The sequence below is a fragment of the Panthera uncia genome, chromosome C2, assembly GCF_023721935.1.
Source record: "Panthera uncia isolate 11264 chromosome C2, Puncia_PCG_1.0, whole genome shotgun sequence".
NCBI lineage: Eukaryota > Metazoa > Chordata > Mammalia > Carnivora > Felidae > Panthera > Panthera uncia.
Window position 1 is genome coordinate 150,259,625 of NC_064810.1, and position 17,095 is coordinate 150,276,719.

The 17,095-nt window shown below is 41.9% G+C and overlaps 1 protein-coding gene across 6 annotated transcripts in view; it reads right to left on the reverse strand.

Moving 5' to 3' along the window:
* The window catches only part of GOLGA4 (golgin A4), a 126,978-nt gene that overhangs the window by 40,532 nt on the left and 69,351 nt on the right, over positions 1–17,095 (reverse strand). For all 6 annotated transcript variants that reach the window (XM_049629026.1, XM_049629028.1, XM_049629025.1 and 3 more), the window contains 6 exons: positions 15,733–15,911; positions 13,435–13,563; positions 9,906–10,061; positions 3,757–7,997; positions 2,826–2,947; positions 2,317–2,447 (listed from right to left, as the gene is read on the reverse strand). In XM_049629026.1, the coding sequence (XP_049484983.1) occupies positions 2,317–2,447; positions 2,826–2,947; positions 3,757–7,997; positions 9,906–10,061; positions 13,435–13,563; positions 15,733–15,911 (4,958 nt within the window). The remainder of the gene's footprint in view (positions 1–2,316; positions 2,448–2,825; positions 2,948–3,756; positions 7,998–9,905; positions 10,062–13,434; positions 13,564–15,732; positions 15,912–17,095) is intronic.

Consider the following 17,095-nt stretch of genomic DNA (forward strand, 5'->3'; position numbering starts at 1 on the left):
AAATATAAAGTATAAATGTCTTCATAATTGACCACATATTGAAATAATAATATTTTGGATATAATGGGGTTAACATTTTACTATTAAAATTAAATTCACCTAGGAGCGCCTGGGTGGCTCAGGTGGTTAAGTGTCCAACTTCGGCTCAGGTCAAGATCTCGTGGTTTGTGAGCTCGAGCCCCGCATCAGGCTCTGTGCTGACAGCTCAGAGCCTGGAGCGTGCTTCGGATTCTGTGTCTCCCTCTCTCTCTCTCTCTGCCCCTCTCCCGCGCCCACTTTATGTCTCTCTCAAAAATAAACAGTAAAAAAAAAATTTTTTTTTAATTAAATTCACCTAATAAGTCAGAAGAAAGACAAATACTGTATGATTTCACTCATCTGTGGAATTAAAGGAACAAAACAAATGAGCAAAGGGGGAAAAAGAGAGAGAGAGAGACAAACCAAGAAACAGACTCTTAACTACAGAGAACTGATGGTCCCCAGAGGGGAGGGAGTGGCGAATGGGGGAAATAGGTGATGGGGGTTAAGGAGGGCACTTGTGATGAGCACAGGGTGTTGTATGGATGTGATGAATCACTACGTTGTACACCTGAAACTAATATTACACTGTATGTTGACTCACTGGAATTAAAATAAAAACTTAAAAAAAAATTAAGCTCACCTGTTTCTTTTTCCTAATGTGGATTCTAGAAAATGTTCAAACACATGTATGGCTCACATTTGTGGCCTGCGTTGTATTTCTAATGGACAGTGCCAGTGTGAGGCCCAGGAAGGGGTTCTGGAGAAGAGTCCAACTCCTTCGCTCACCCTCCACTTCCTGCCTCCAAGCCTCCAAGCCTCCAAACCTGGAGGGCCACTGTTTTAATTTCCCTAATAAACAGCAGATTTTCAAGGAGGGACTTACTGTTACCTGCCTCCTGGTTCCTCACCCCTCTAGCTACAGAGGTCTGTCGTGACCCTAGAAAGTCTTTCGTCTGCTACCCCATACATCCAGAGACAGAGAAGTGGTTCACAAGAGGGAACATTCTAGCTATGACACCGTTCGTCCCCTGCAAATGAAGCTCACTGACTTACTTATCCATGATAAACAACTACTGCCCTCCCCCAAATTCCTTTCTTAGAGAGAAGTCTTCACAAATACATGAAGCTAATGAAGGGTCAGTGCTCTCCCACTCATTCTGAAGCTTTAGGGAAATCATTTAACCGTGCTGAACTTGCTTTCCCTTCTGCAAAAAAAAAAAAAAAAAAAAGAAGAAAAAGAAAACGAAAACGAAAAGAAAAAAAAGAAACTAAACTAGCTGTAATGTATCTTCCAATTCCAACATTCTCTAAGCATTCAAGAAACAATAGTGTTTTTTAAAGCTTTTCACATTTATACTCTATGGAAGTGTAAGAAAACGTGAAATTATTCAAACCTTTTCATCGTGAGATCTAAAGTTCAAAAATTACACAAAGGTGGCATTTCTATGCGTGTGCCTTTCCTGGAATTTCAGCCTTTCCAATTGCATTTAAAATAATTATTATTACACTCTGTTCCTGGCTCAGACTTCCCTTGCTGCCATAGTCAGCTGAGGCATGATTCTCTGATTTATGGATTCTTAAACACCAAACGGTTCCTGGCATATAGTGAAATAAGGCTTGGAGTAACTAAGGAATCTACATCCCAACAGAGCATGATTTACATTGTGTTACACTTGAAAAATTTCTGGAGTCCAAAATACTCACTGGCATTCACGGCTTATTTTGACACACAAAAATGGCCATGCCAATCCACCACAGGCAGAGTAAGTACACTCCACCAACCTTCCACTAAATATAAAAGATTTAGCTGATGCGTTCCATTCTTCCCCCATCTTTGTTCTCCCTTGAGAGCAATAAAAACCATGCAAATTGGTTTGGGATGGCCCTCCTGGGAAGATCCCAGCTGGGTGGCCACGCTCATGCACACACTAACTGTCCCATTCCCGAGACTCGGCCCAAGCACAAGCTCTCGATTCTTAGCCTGCTTCTCTTACAACTCAGTCTGACTCCGAGAGAAAGAGGAGAAGAGAGCCCATCTCCCCCGTGGTAACTCACTGTTGCTTCCACACCTGCCAAGTGGACTGAGCTGCCGGGTTAGCAGAATCTGATCAGGGCACTACGATCCCGGCAGAAATCAGTCAGACTCCTTATAAATCTGCATAGAGTGCCAATATCAAATTTGGGTCATACTGAGCCTCGACACCAGACAAACAGGACATCTGACAGCCCAATCTTTAGCGCCCCCATGAAATCTATTATAGCTGAATTTCAAAAAAGAGAAAGAAAATCAAGTACATCAAGGATTTCTTCATATCTTTTGGCTGTTCTTTGTAAATCATCTTCCTTCTCTGCAATTTTTTTATATAACTGATTTGTCTCTTCTTGATGACTTTCCAAAAGTTCGGCTTCCACTTCCTGGGCTTTATCTAAGATACAAAAAATGGGCACACAAACAAGAAAACACATTAAGGAAGAATTAATATCTATCTCCCAATTTCAGTTCCCAATCAAATTTGCTAAAAACCAGTTGGTCACGCGTCCCCTCTCCCAGAGCAGAAACGTCTTTAGGAGGCAACTAAGTAGCTAATGTTTCAGGTCCTTTCACCGGCTCCTCCTCTCCTAAAGGCCAGCCGCTGCCAGGCGGCTCACGTTCCCGTTAAAGAACTTTCTTGGGTAGGAATCACTTTTTTTCTCCAGTTTAATTACTTCAGGCACTTAGCACAGTGTGAAAACAGTAAGTTTAAATTATAAATCGTCTCTGCTGATTCCGACTTGTTCTTTACGGACTCTAAAATAGGACTTACCAATGGTTTCTTTTATGGTCATTTCCAGCTCCTGTTCCTTTTGGGCCAGCTGCGTGTGGAACTCCCTCATCAGCTGTTTTAGCGTAGAACTGTGCTTCAACTCGAGATCTTCCTGCTCCTGTCTGCGTAACAAAAATATAAAGAGCTAACAGCTGTCAAACACAAAACAAGCTGTAAAGAGTCACCTAATCTTCAGGATGGTGCACATAACAAGATCTCACTAGTATAAAAACAGGTTTAAGGGCGCACATGCATGTGTGTATGTGTGTGTGTGTGTGTGTGTGCGCATGCATGCACGTCCAGAAACAGAAAACTCCTGGGAGGATACGTAAACCAGGATTATCTCTAGACAATGTCCTGGGGATTTAAGAATTTTTCTTTTCCACTTAAAACTTTCATCACACACTGGGGCGCCTGGGTGGCTTAGGCGGGTAAGGGTAAGCGTCCGACTTCGGCTCAGGTCATGATCTCGCGGTTGACGGGTTCGAGCCCCGCCTCGGGCTCTGTGCTGACAGCTCAGAGCCTGGAGCCTGCCTCGGATTCCGTGTCTCCCTCTCTCTCTTCCCCTCCCCGGCTCGCGCTCTCTCTTTCTCAAAAATAAATAAACATTAAAAATATTAAAAACAAAATTTTCGTCATACACATCTATGTTATATAACAATGCGAATACTAAAAATAAAATGAGAAGAGTATTCACTGGGATATATACCTAATAAGCATAATCTTCCAGGCAAAAAATGGTTTTCCCCCTTTAAACGGACATGAAATAACACCGCCTCTTGCCTTAAATTGTTTTTATTTCTCCTCAGCATTCAACTTACTCGATTTATGTTTCATAGTTTGCGTTGGTGAAATTTAAGTGTATTTGGCACGATAAAAGGGAGTGAGTTAAGGAGGACTGTCTTATAAACATTCATGCTGAAAAACTCACTTGATTTTCTCTTCCATTTCTTGTTCATATTCTCTCTTCACGATATCCAATTCTTGCTGATGCTCCTTCCGCAACGTTCGAAGATCTTTCTGCAACCTGACGATCTCCTTGCCCAGCTTCTCCTTCTCCTGCTCTGCCCCTGCTAACTGAAATTCCAGGTCATCGTGCTGGGCCTCCATGTCAGCAGGCGACGTGGGTTGCACGACGCACGACTTGGACTTTTCTGCAGCACGTCCTCCCAAAGCTTCTGTGGGTTTAGCTTCTCCCTCCATCTGCTGTTGTAAAGCCTGCAATTTTTCAAGTTTGGAGGTCAAGTCTTCCATTTCCAGTCTATGCCCCTCCCTCTCTCTTGCTAAGCAGGAATCCAGCTCTGTTATCTTTTGCTCCAAGATCTGACAGGTCAGTTCCTTCTCCTGGAGAACCTTCTGGACGTCATCAACCACGTTTTCCCAGTGTTGCTTCGCCCCTATGTTATTTTTCCCCCCGTCTTCCTCCACGTGCTGGGATGCTATCAAGGAACATCTCTTGCTTTTCTCTTCAAGTTCTTCTTGAAGACGACTTATCACAACCTGATCCTCACGCTGCTTGGCATCGGCGTGTTCTAGCTTGATTAGGAGCTCCCGGTAGCTGCGCTGCATTTCAGAAGGAGAAGAAACCGTCTCTTCTTTTTCCTGCTCTGGCCTCTGCAACAGCTCTTCTCTTTCCATTAGACTTCTTTGTAAAGCGCTGATTTTCTCTTCACGTCCCTCCTGCAGACAGCCTTGGAGATCTGCTTCTTCGTGCTCTGTCCGGGCTGCCGCGGTTTTTGCTGACCTGGGTACAACCGGTGCTTCTGACCGTGGTGAACCTTCCACCGATTTAAGTTTTGCTTCCAAGGCCTGAATTTCTCGCTCTCTCTCCTGAAGCTTTGCGTTTAGCTCCCCCAGATGGCCTTCTGCATCTTTTTTATATTGCTGCTCTTTCTCCTCCATTTGAGACAACAACTGCTTCTTGATGGCAGCAATTTTTTGCTCGGCTTTTTTCTTCAGTTCTGCCAGTTTCGCGGCACCCTCCAGCTCAAGCCTGTCTTCCAGGGCCCTCAGCTCCTCTTCTCGGCCCTTGACGCTTGCATTTGCGTGTTCCAATTCTTTCTCCTTGGTTTCAAGTGCGGATGTCATAGAAGACACTTGCCTTTCGAGCCGCAAGACTTTTTCTTCAGCTTCTTGAACCCTGCTGTCCTTTTCTTCTCCTAACTCTTGAATGTGCTGAAGCTCACGAAGCATCTCTTCCCGTTCGGCGTCCTTTTGCCGATTGTGTTTGCTAAGAGCTTCATTCAAGGACTCGGTTTCAGCTGTCTTCCGAGCCAGATGCTCCTCCAACTCCACAACTCTCGCCTTCTGGGTTTCTAACTCGCTCTCTAAATCACGCTCCTCTTGCTGCAGCTTGCTCTTACCTTCCATTTCGCCCTTTAAACATCCAAACCTTCCATTCTGCTGATCAAGGTCCGCCGTCGGTAAGTTTACCTGCTCAGCCGTGTCGCTGGCTTCCTTCGCTTTTGACTCAAGCTGCATCTGCAGTTCTTTGATAGTATTTTGATACTGTATGAATTTTGACTGTGCTCTCTTCTTCCACTCGGACAGCTTGCCGGACAAGTGATCCACCTGTGCGAGAGCAGAGGTCTTCTCCTTACTCAGAGTTTCAGCGTTCAAGGATAAGTTTTGCACCTGGTCCAGCAAGTCACGCTGCTGTTCATCGTATTGCTTCCTCAGTGACGCCACGGCCGCTTCTTTTTCCGTTGCGCTGACGCTGTTCTGAAGCTGAGTGTTCAGATCAATCAGCTGTTTGCTAAGACTGCCGATCTCAGATTTCTTTTCCCTGAGCTCTTCTCTCATCAGGGTGACAGCATTGATGTTTTCAGATAACTCTTTCTTCAACTGCGTGATACAAGACTCCTTTTCAGAGGCAGCCTGCTGCTGACTGCCTCCTTCCTTCTGCAAGGCTTCTTTTTCCATTACAAGACCTTCAATGTCAGCCTTCATGCTCTTAATTTGACTTTCTTTTTCTTCTAATTGATGGGTAGCTTGTTGAAAAGAACTCTTTAGTGCATTCTGCTCTTCTGTTAGCTGTCTAAGCTGCGCTTCTAGCTCAGAAGCCTTGCAAGTTTTAATCAGTAGTGCCTCCTTCACTTGTGTTGTGTGGTGCTGACAGTGGGAAATTCTAGAGAGAATGGCATTCATTTTACTGCTACTATTGTTGATCAGCTCATCTGTTTTAGCTTGTAGCAAGGCTTCGGTTTTCCTAGAGTAAATATCCAGCTGAACTGCTACTTCCTGAGACAGTTTCCTGAATTCCAAGCTTTTGTCTTCTAGGCTTTTCTCACTTCTTTCATGCAAAGACTTCAGACTCTGGAATTCCTCATCCGTGGCTCTCAACTTGTCAGTCAACTCAGAAACCTTCCGCTTCTCTTTCTCTGCCAGTTCCTCCAGCTCAACTATACGCTCTTGAAGAGAAGTATTTTCCTTCAGAGAACGAGTCAAGTCAACCTCCAGCTTTTCAAGTTGTGCCCTTAGCTTAGCTTCGTTTTGTGAGAGAGCATCCATGTGAGAAGACTTCCGGTGCAGCTGTTCCTGTAGTTCCTTTAATTCCGTGTGCTGCCTAGCGCCTTCTTCCTTCAGCCACACCAGTTCCTTGCTCACCTCTTCTTTTTCACACCCGGATCGGAGGACCCTTTGCCTCAGTTCTGCTACCTCTTGTTCTTTTTCCTGTAATTGGACTTCATGTTTTTCCTGAAGTTCTTCCGCTTGCTGATTAAGTTTCTTTTCCCAGACAGATACCACATCACTGAGTTCTCGTCTATGCACCTCGGTGAGACTTTCTATTTGCTCCTTTTGGTTTGCCTCCAGTCTCGACACTGCATCGCTGATTCCAGCGGAGTTCGCCTGTGCCATTTCCAAAATTTTGGCATTGAACTGTTTCTCTTTCTGACTCAGCTCTAGAACGGTATTTTCAAGCTCTTTTTTAAGTTTGGCTTCCTGATCCAGCAACTTCTTCTTTAATGTTTCTTGCATCTCCTTTGCTTTCTGCTTAATTTTTTCCATCTTCTTTTCTTGATTTTTAAGTTTGGTTTCATATTCCTCACGTAAAATACTAATATCGTCCTCCTTGGCTGATAATTTCTGTTGGAGAGTTTCGATTTCTCGGCTCTGCCCTTCTCTCATTTGTAAAATTACATTTTCCTTTTCTATCAAGATTTGCTTTGTCTGAGCCTGTTCTGTGTTAGTATCTCTAAGCTGGGCCTCATAGAGTTGGGTTAAAGATCGCACTTTTTCCTCCATTTCACTTTTGTGCTTTTCAAGTTGCTGCGTTAAGTCCCGCACCTGGACTTTGTGAGCGTCTAACTCGGAGCAAACATCATTCTTCTGCGCTTCAACGTCGGCTACCTGTTTAGCGAGGAGAGTGCTTTCCGTTTCCAAGGCCAACAACTCCTCCCGCAGCTGAGCCAAGCGCGCCTCGGACGCTGCAGCCTGCTCGTGCGTGGTGCTCTGCTGTGACTGAAAAAGAGCCAGCTTAGCCGATGCCTGCTGGAGCTCCTCTTCGGACCTCTTAATATCTGCCTCCAAGTTCTCCACACGAGCCTGATGCTCGTTCAGATGCCGGTCCTTTTCCTTCAGAAGAAGCCCCAGCTGATTAATTTCATCTTTTAATGCCTTCTCAGTTCTCTGGATAGACCTCTCTTGTTCCTTAATGATGCTGCTGACTTGCTGCTCGTGATGACTTTTCTGTTCATCCAGCTTGGCCTCTAGTTCCTGCTTTACTTTATCTGCTTGATCCTTTAGTACAGAAAGCTCCTCTTCTAGCTTGTCACGGGCTTTTAATACTTCCGCCAGTTCAGAAGACAGGGACTCCAGTTCTGTTTGCTTCACATCAAGCTTTTCTAAAGTCTTTTCATTCATCTCTTCTATGTGGGCCTGGAAGAGACTCTCTTTGTCTTTCAACAATGTTTCTTTCTCTTGTTCCTGCTTTTCTCTAAGTTTTTCCATTTCGGCCTGATGCTGTTGCTTTAAGACTTGGAGTTTTTCAGTCCAAAGAGTATCCTGCTGATGCCGCAGGCTTTCCAATTCTGTCTTGTGTTTTTCAACCATGATTGTCATTTCTTTATTGTGCTTATTTTTTTCAGCTTCCAAATGGATAGCTAAATCTTCTGATTGATTTTTGCTTTCTTGCAAGCTTTTTTCCAAAGAACTTTCCAATTCAAGAATTCTCTGTTAATAAAAACAGATGTATTTTTATTAAAGTACAGACTTATTTATTAGCAATGATACACATGACATAATGTCTACACCTGTTTAAAGATTAAAACTTAGAAAAATAACTCTACGTATCATGCCAAACACTAGAAAGCACAAATAATCTGTGCCCAATTCCTAAAGGAATCATGTAACAAAGAAAAGATTTTCTATTTTAATACAACTTAAGGTTCCAAATTCTTTCTACCTCCCTGGGTAATTACTTCAACCACCTATATTTTCAAGAATATTCTGAATGGATAGTCAAAAAGAAATAAATCATAAAGAAGATAACAGTGACTTTTGGTAGGAAATTTTTTTCCGTGTGTTTTCTTAAGGCCTACATCAGTATTCTATTACTTTCATAATTTAATTTTGGAAAATAAATAACGTATCTGGTTTTTCCACCTCAAAAATGATTATTTAGAAGATGTTTTGCAAAAAGAAGGAACTTATACAAATTTTACTGAAGATAACTCTTAGCTCATGAGAATATCAATCTTGATTCTAAAGGAAAAAGAGCTAAGACAGAGCCATGCAATGTCACAGCTGGAAAGGTCCTAAGGAATTACCACAGCCAAGTCTCCATGTGACAGGTGAAGATATTAAGGTATAATTAATTTACAAAGCTAGCAAGTGGAAAAATCTAGGCCTCCTGAGTATCAATTCCCTTCTACCATGCCACCTTACATCAATGTTGGAAATGGGAAATTAAGGCACAATTTAGAACTATGGGAAAAAAGTGTGACTCTTTCACTGTCTAAACCAAAGCAAAAAATCTAAATAATCTGTCAGTTTATTTAAAACAGGTCATACATTTTTATATACTACCGTGGGAAGAGCCAGAGGGCCTTAAAAATGTGCATTCGGGGACATATCTATAAATTTATTGACTATAGGACTATGTTTAACATGGGAAAACCAGGAAAAACTTAAATGTTTTATAAATAAATATTCCACAGTCCAACCATCCAGGCATGGACTATGATTGTTTGTTTTTTTTAATTTTTTTAATGTTTATTTATTTTTGAGAGAGAGAGAGAGAGAGCAAAGAGAGAGAGCGAGAGAGCGAGCTGGGGAAGGGGCAGACAGAGGGAAACACAGAACCCGAAGCAGGCTCCAGGCTCCAAGCTGTCAGCACAGAGCCTGATGCAGGGCTCGAACCCACGAACCTCGCGAGATCAGGACCTAAGCAGAAGTCGGACGCGTAACCGACTGAGCCACCCAGGCGCCCCAATGTTTGTTTATTTTGAGACACAGAGAGGGAGCAAGCAGAGGAGGGGTGGGGCAGGTGGAGGGAATCCCAAGCAAGCTCCGTGCTGTCAGTGCAGAGCCCGAAGCAGGGCTCAAACCCACGAACTGCCAAGATCGTGACCTGAGCAAAGTCGGACACTTAACCAACTGAGCCACCCAGGCACCCCCAGAACTTAACTGTTTTAAAAGCAGGGCACTGGGGTGCCTATCCTGTGATGTAAACAGAGAATGAATTAGGTCCAGGACATAGCAGGAGATGGACACAGCACGGCAGGAAGGTGCCAGAGCAAGTGCTGCCTGCAAAGTGAGGCGACTTCCTAAAGGTCAAGGGCAAGTAAGCAACGGAACAGACATGCCACAGAGCCTGAGTGCAGAGAATCAGAGTGAGTGGCTGACAGAAACACAGACAGACGCAGCCAGTTAAAGGCAGAGTCAGCAGCAGCATGCAGCGAACACTAAAACCACTCCCAGGAAAAGCTCTGATTATCTAAAAATGAGGTGCACGTACATGTGAATCTCACCCAGTAAAACAAAAGCTCTCGACAACTCCATATTGATTGGCGGGATAACAACAGTTTCCCCCTGCAGATAATTCCACAACTCTGGAACCGGAACATTACCCAGACTTACAGTTCTATAAGTCTCTGCTTCTTGTTGAAGGTCCCGAAGTTTATTTTCACTCTCCGTGAGGATTGCTTTCTTCTGCAGTTCTAACTCTTCCAGGGCCAAAGATTCTTGCTGTTCTTTTTCTTGGGTGATCTTCAGATATTCTGACTGACTTTTTTCCTGTGCCAAAAACAATACCACCTTAGACCCACATAAATCGTCAGCATTCCCAAGGCACCTCCACAGGAACCACGTGTTTCATTTGATCTGCACACCAGCCTTGTGAGGTAGGCAATATCATCACCTCTGTCTTCCCGTGCCCTAGTCTGCAGAAACAAAGCACCGTGGCTTTTCCAGTGTGGTCTGGCCCACATTTGCCACAATTACTATCGATAGGAAAAATTTTGTTCCAGTAACCCCACTACGTCTGCTATTTTTCCACTACTTAAAAGGTTTTGCAAAACACAGCTCAATGTGAAGGGTCACGAAAGTGTCACTACCTCTTCTCTGTACTCCAGAGTTTGGTTATTTCAACTCCAGGCCGAGGAACTAGGTTGTGGCCTTATATAATTTGTGAGAAACACCTCATTAGGGAACCCTAGGTAGAAAACCGAATCAAAATCAGAAGATTACATGTGAATAATGGATTAGATCAAGGAAGCACCTGTAAGAGCCTCCCTGAGCCGTTCTACCCACCCCATCAATCCTGAAAAGCTTCTTCTTTGTCCTTATTACCTATCAACATTCATATTAAAAAGTGTTTACTGTTTGGAAAAGAGAAGCTCTAGACAGCACTTTCAACATTTAGTGGCTTTGGATTCCACTGAAGAATACTTTATCCATACCTACTGCACAGGGATCATGTTGCCAGCAGCAATATTTTCAGTTCACTACACTCTGGTGAAACATTGCTTTAAGGAAAGATGCTGTGCCATATTACAAGCAGACTGATAAGAAACTATAAGTTTCTAATCGATTTCAAAACATCACTTAAGGGGTGCCCGGGTGGCTCAGTAGTAAGTGTCTGACTCTTGACTTCAGCTCAGGTCATGAGCTCATGGTTTGTGAGTTCAATCCCCACATCAGGCTCTGCAGAGCCAACTTGGGATTCTCTCTCCCTCTCCCTCTGTCCTCCCCTGCTCATATCCTCTCTCTCCCTCTCTGTCTCCCTCTCTCTCTCTCTCCCTCTCTCAAAATAAATACATAAACTTTAAAAAAATCTATGAAGTTTTTTTTAACATTTTAAACATACTATGCTGTCTAATGTAAACTACATTTTAAATGCATCTCTCTATGCCCATAAAAATAAGAGGAGGGGTGCCTGGGTAGCTCGGTCAGTTGAGCATCCGACTCTTGGTTTCGGCTCAGGTCATCTTCTCCGGGTGAATGAGTGTGAACCCCCCTGTCCTCCTCTGCATGGACAGCACGGAGCCTGCTTGAGATTCTCTCTCTCCTTCTCTCTCTGCCCCTCCCTGACTTGTTCTCTCTTTCTCTCTCAAAGTAAATAAATAAACTTCACAAAAAAATAATAGTAAGAGAACATTTTAGCAGCCTGTTGAACTTTGGCTAGCAACACAAAGCTAACTTCTTTGAAGAACTAGCTAGAAAGGGGAGTGGAAGGCAGGAAGCGCGCCCGCGTGTGTGTGTGTGTGTGTGTGTGTGTGTGTGTGTGCGCATGTGCTTCACATGTATCTGCATCCTGCTCTCTCTACTCAGACTATATCTGAGTATATCAGTTCTGGAACACAGTTTTGTTTTTTTTTAATTTTTTTTTTAACGTTTATTTATTTTTGAGACAGAGAGACAGAGCATGAACGGGGGAGGGTCAGAGAGAGGGAGACACAGAATCTGTAACAGGCTCCAGGCTCCGAGCCATCAGCCCAGAGCCCGACGCGGGGCTCAAACTCACGGACCGCGAGATCATGACCTGAGCCGAAGTCGGCCGCTTAACCGACTGAGCCACCCAGGCGCCCCTGGAACGCAGTTTTTAACAAGGCCAATGTTCAAGTCTCAGCGTCCCCAAAGGCCAATTACTCCAGCATGAAAACACATAGATCTTTACGACAGGAATTTTTAGAACAATTCCTGGCTTCATTTATGCCCACTTTGTTCTTAATTTTCATGCCCCTATTTTAAATGTATGCTGTCCTATTATAGTCTAAGCATTCTTGTAAACTACCTTAAACCCTTTCTGGACTAGAGCACCTGGCTGGCTCAGTCAGTAGAGCATGCGACTCTTGATCTTGGGGTCATGAGTTCGAGCCCCACATTGGGGACAGAGTGTACTTAACAACAACAACAACAGCAATAATATAATTAATTAAATAGATAGATTGGTTGATCCTCTCTGGACCAAGAAAGAATACAAGTATGTGCCCATTACGTGTTCTTTTCATGAATGCAGAGCAAACCCCTAACCTCAGCCAACAAAACTGTGAATCCACGTGCCTGTTTGCCCCAGAGATCAGAGAACTCCCTGACTCAGTTCAAAAACAACTGCTGCTGGAAATTCTCAGAGCCCCAGATCCAGATGAGAGTGAAAAAACACAAATGTGTGACAGCAAGAAGACTAAAATTACAAACATTATTTCTCTTCCTTCTGCACTAAAAGTGTTTTTAAATTATACACACTGTCTAATGGATACTAATTTCATATAAAGACAATCAAGTACATTTTTGGCATTAATACTGCTTATGGTAACTTACATAAAAGGCTTTTCACAATTTGAAAAAAAAAATTGTTATAAACCTTCAAATTATACTATTCCCAAAAACCTTATCTTTGTTTTTCTGGATATTATTTTGGTTAGTTCGGTCAGTGGTTTCTTATTTTATTTTTTTAATAAGAATCATATGTATTGAAAATTACTACTGAAACCATTCTACTTAAAATGAAAACTACTTGGGTCATTTTCATTTTTTCTCCTTTAAAATGCATTTCATGGGGCACTTGGGTAGCTCAGTTGGTTAAGCATCAGACTCCTGATCTCAGCTCAGGTCACGATCTCACAGTTTATGAGACAAGCCCCGCTAACAGTGCAGAGTCTGCTTGGAATTCTCTCTCTCCCTCTCTCTCTGTCCTTCCCGTGCATGCGCGTGCACAGTGCGCTCTCTCTCAAAATAAATAAATAAACTTAAAATAAAATAAAAATAGAATGCATTTCAGACAAAACTTTCTGAGCTTTGAACTCTGGTACACTCAATCTGGTGAGTCTTTAGACATTCTTCCTGAGTTATGCAGTCCCTGGTTCACAGCTTCAATTAGCCGACCGTCCCCTTTACTTCTCCACCATCACAGCCTACCCTACCGCCAGGGTAAGAGGGATGATACACAAACAAACTGGCTAATGAAAGCTTGTTGGTTAATACAATTTTCACACAATGCCAAGGTAACAAGCTGTGACAGCCTTTTTCCTGCCTACATCCTACCCTCTCTATGCACTCAAAGGTCAAGGCCGCCAGTAGTCTGACTTCAAGCTAGAAGTTAGGGGTGAGGAGAGAACTCTATAAAGCTACAAAGTTTACCTATAACAAAAACAAAACGGGTACTTACGAGAGCTATTTTCATTTGCTCCTGAAATTGCCTTTCTTGGGTCTGAAACTTCTTGGTCAGTTCCTGCTCTTTTCTGGCCAACTCCTTTTCGTGAAGCTTCTGCAGTTTAGCAGTTTGTTCTGAGTGTTTCTGAAGGTCAGCCAAATAGTTAAAGTGAAACTCCCAAAATATGTATTCTACAACTAAGTAACCCTTTATTACAATTTAATCATCAAGACAACAGTGTAAGAGGAAAAAATCAAAACGTATTTCCCACAGAAATCAAAAGTGACCAAAGTCTCAATAGTTAAAAAGAAAAGCCTACAGAGTGTATCACTCATTTGAGACAAGGAGAGCTGTTGCTGCAGGAGTCATTCTTACAGGAGAGGGCACTCCACTGAGGTCAAGTTGCCCTGGCTGCACCAATCTAGCTTTCCGGTAAATACACTATTTATTAGAAAGTACTGGCCTTGTTCTTTCTGGGAGAGGAAGACTTAATCTTACAAAAAGGTCAAACCTCCCTGAATAAATCTAAAAATGTAATGTAACTGAACAAAACTACCAACAGAATGGGGGTGGAGGGGTCCGGTGGACAAAATAAACATGCAAGAATAGCCAGCACTCTTCTGAAAAATAAGCATAATAAGGGGAGGCTACCAAACAATAGAACATATTATAAAACCAGAGTAATTAGAACAGTGTAATACTGGCATATAGTCAGGAAAAGCAATGGAATAGCACAGAGAATTCAAGAAAGAGACCAATATGTAGCGCAACAATTTAGGATGAAATAAAGTAGTACGTCATGTCAAAAGGGAAAACATGGATTATAGTCACCTGGAAACAAATTCAAGTTGGATCCCTACCTCACTCCTTACACCAAATAAATTCCAATTGGATCAAAGATTTAACAATAAAAAATGAAAGCATATACGTGCCACAAAAAAAGTAGAATTTTTAACTGATGTCAGTGAGAATGTATTTTTACAAGCAGAACAAAAATCCAAATAGAAAAATCTCTACATGGCCAACAAAACAACAAAAGACCAATCCCAAAGCAAAAATAAGTGATAAACAAAGTCAATTAAAATGAGAGAGAGAAAAAAAATTATTTGGATAAATGCACTGTATAGTCAAAGAACTAATTCCTACTATACGTAAAAAACTTACACAAATCAGTAAGACCAACTGTCCAAAAGGAAAATGAGTTAAAGAGTTGACCAAGCAACTCAAAGAGAAAAAACTACCAATTCCTTTTAAATATATAAAAACACGTTTATCAGGGGTGCCTAGGTGGCTCAGTCAGTTGAGCACAGAGCCTCCAGGCTCTGTGCTGAAGCGTCTGACTCTTGATTTTGACTCAGGTCACGATCTCACAATTCATGAGTTCGAGCCCTGCGTCAGGCTCCACACTGACAGTGAGAAGCCTGCTTGGGATTCTCTCTCCCTCTCTCTCTGACCCTCCACCACTTGCACACGTGTGCATGCCTGCTCTCTCAAAATAAAAAATGTTTATCATACTGATAAAAAGATAAGCACATTAAAACTACAATGTCATTTTCTTTTAACTCCTCATCTTGGAAAGATTAAAAAAAAAAAAAAGTAACACCATCCTTGTGAGGTAATACATCACTTGCAAGAGTATAAAGTGTCCTCTATAGAGCTTGTAGCAACTGCAATAATTGAAAGTACACATAATCTCTGCCTAATATTCCACTTCTAGGAAACTATTCTAAAGAAACATACATGTGAGCAAATACAGTAAGGATATTCACCAACTGCAACAGCAGAAAATGAAAAAAAAACAGAAAATGAAAAAATCAGAAGGCGGATTAAATTATGAAACATTCATACGGTGAAATCCTGAGCAGTCTTTAAGACAAATGCAGCATAACAAAAACCAAAACCTCAAACGTGGCATCATTACCAATTGTCAACGATATGGAACACATTAAGTGGTGTGTGTGTATACATGTATATATATATACATATATACATATATACATGTATACACACACACACACACACACACACAGAACAGTATATATAGCATACTATCTTTTGTGTTAAAAAATTTAAAAGAGATTATAAAACAGCAAAGAGAAATTATATGCAGAGACTACGTCTGGAAAGTATATCCACAATGATATAAATTCTTTTCTCTATCAAAGTGATTTTTTTCCTATATCCAGAACTCACAAAATGGTCAAGGTCTAAAACATAAATTAATTCTTCTTTACAGTCAAAAATTGTAGGAAAAGCATAAGACTTTAAGTTTCAAAATTGCTGTAGCCTGTTTCAATCTAGAATGATTCTTACTTTCATCACATCAACAACCTCCTGCTTCACCCGACTTAATTCGTTCTGTAGAATGGTGCGTTCCTCCTCCCTCGCTTTTTCAATAGCTTTTATTTGTTCATCCATTTCTGCCTTCATTTTTCTCCGTGCTTCTTCTGTTTTTTGGGCTGTACTCAAGGCTTTTTCAAGTTCCTCAAAAGCTATAAGGAAAACAGCAGAAAACAAGTATCTCAAGAAATACTATCATTGAGCTAAAGTGTTTCATATCCAATTTATGGGAACTATGAGCAGCAGTAGCAAGACAGGTTAAAATACTCATTTTTGTTTTAAGCCAAGAGATATTTCTGAGCCGTTCCACAAAGCCGCAAGAAGTGTCCAGTTCCTGAAATCAGCTTGTCACTGAATTCTGGATTCAGATCTTAAGACTACTTATATGAACTTAAACTCAGGAGTTTGGGAAAAAATTAAATTAGTAATGGTTCCCCACACTTTCTGCCTACAAGTGTCCTTACAGATAGCAAATGCAAAGAAATGAAGACTTACTCCTCCTTCTGTATGATGTAATTTCAACTGCTTTCTTGTTTGCTATGGAGTTCTTACCTATTGTCAATAAGTAGGTAATATTATTATATACTCACAAGGACATTTTTAAGAATGGAAAAATTATTCTTTGATCCTATTTTTACAAACCTCTTAACCATGTAATAAAAGAGCAGAGTTTTTTGGTTTTTGTTTTACCATTTACCAGCTGAATCACATATTTAAACGATGTATAATGACATGAAACGTACCCTTTGTACAAGCTTCAAACTAAGGCCACTGACTAGAAAGAAACCTTTACTGATTCAACTGTATATAGAAAGGCACTGCTAGGGGCACCTGGGTGGCTCAGTGGGGTTAAGCTTCCGACTCTTGATTTCGGCTCAGGTCATGATCTCACGGTTCATGAGGCTGAGCCCTGCGTCAGGCTCTGTGCTGACAGCGTGGAGCCTGCTTGGGATTCTTTCTCTCCCCCTCTCTCTGCTCCTCCCTCACTTATGCGCTCCTCCTCTCGCTCTCAAAATAAATAAATAAACTTAAAAAAAAAAAAAAAAAAAAAAAAACGGCTCTACCAGCAGGGTGTCCTTGTGTGAGAGAAGAATTCAGGCCCTGCAAAAACAATCATCTAGGATACAGTAGTATTATCTTTAAGGAGGCCAATAGCTCACCCGGCTTCCAACAAAACCAGATAGGGTGGGTACAACTACTGGGTAACTCGGCACTGAGAATGTGTGCGTGTGCTTGTGTGTAGATGTATCTGTGCACAAGTATGTGTGTGCATGTGTGCATTGTACGTGTTTCTCTTTCTCTCTACCGGCATAGTGATATGCTATCAAAATAGCAG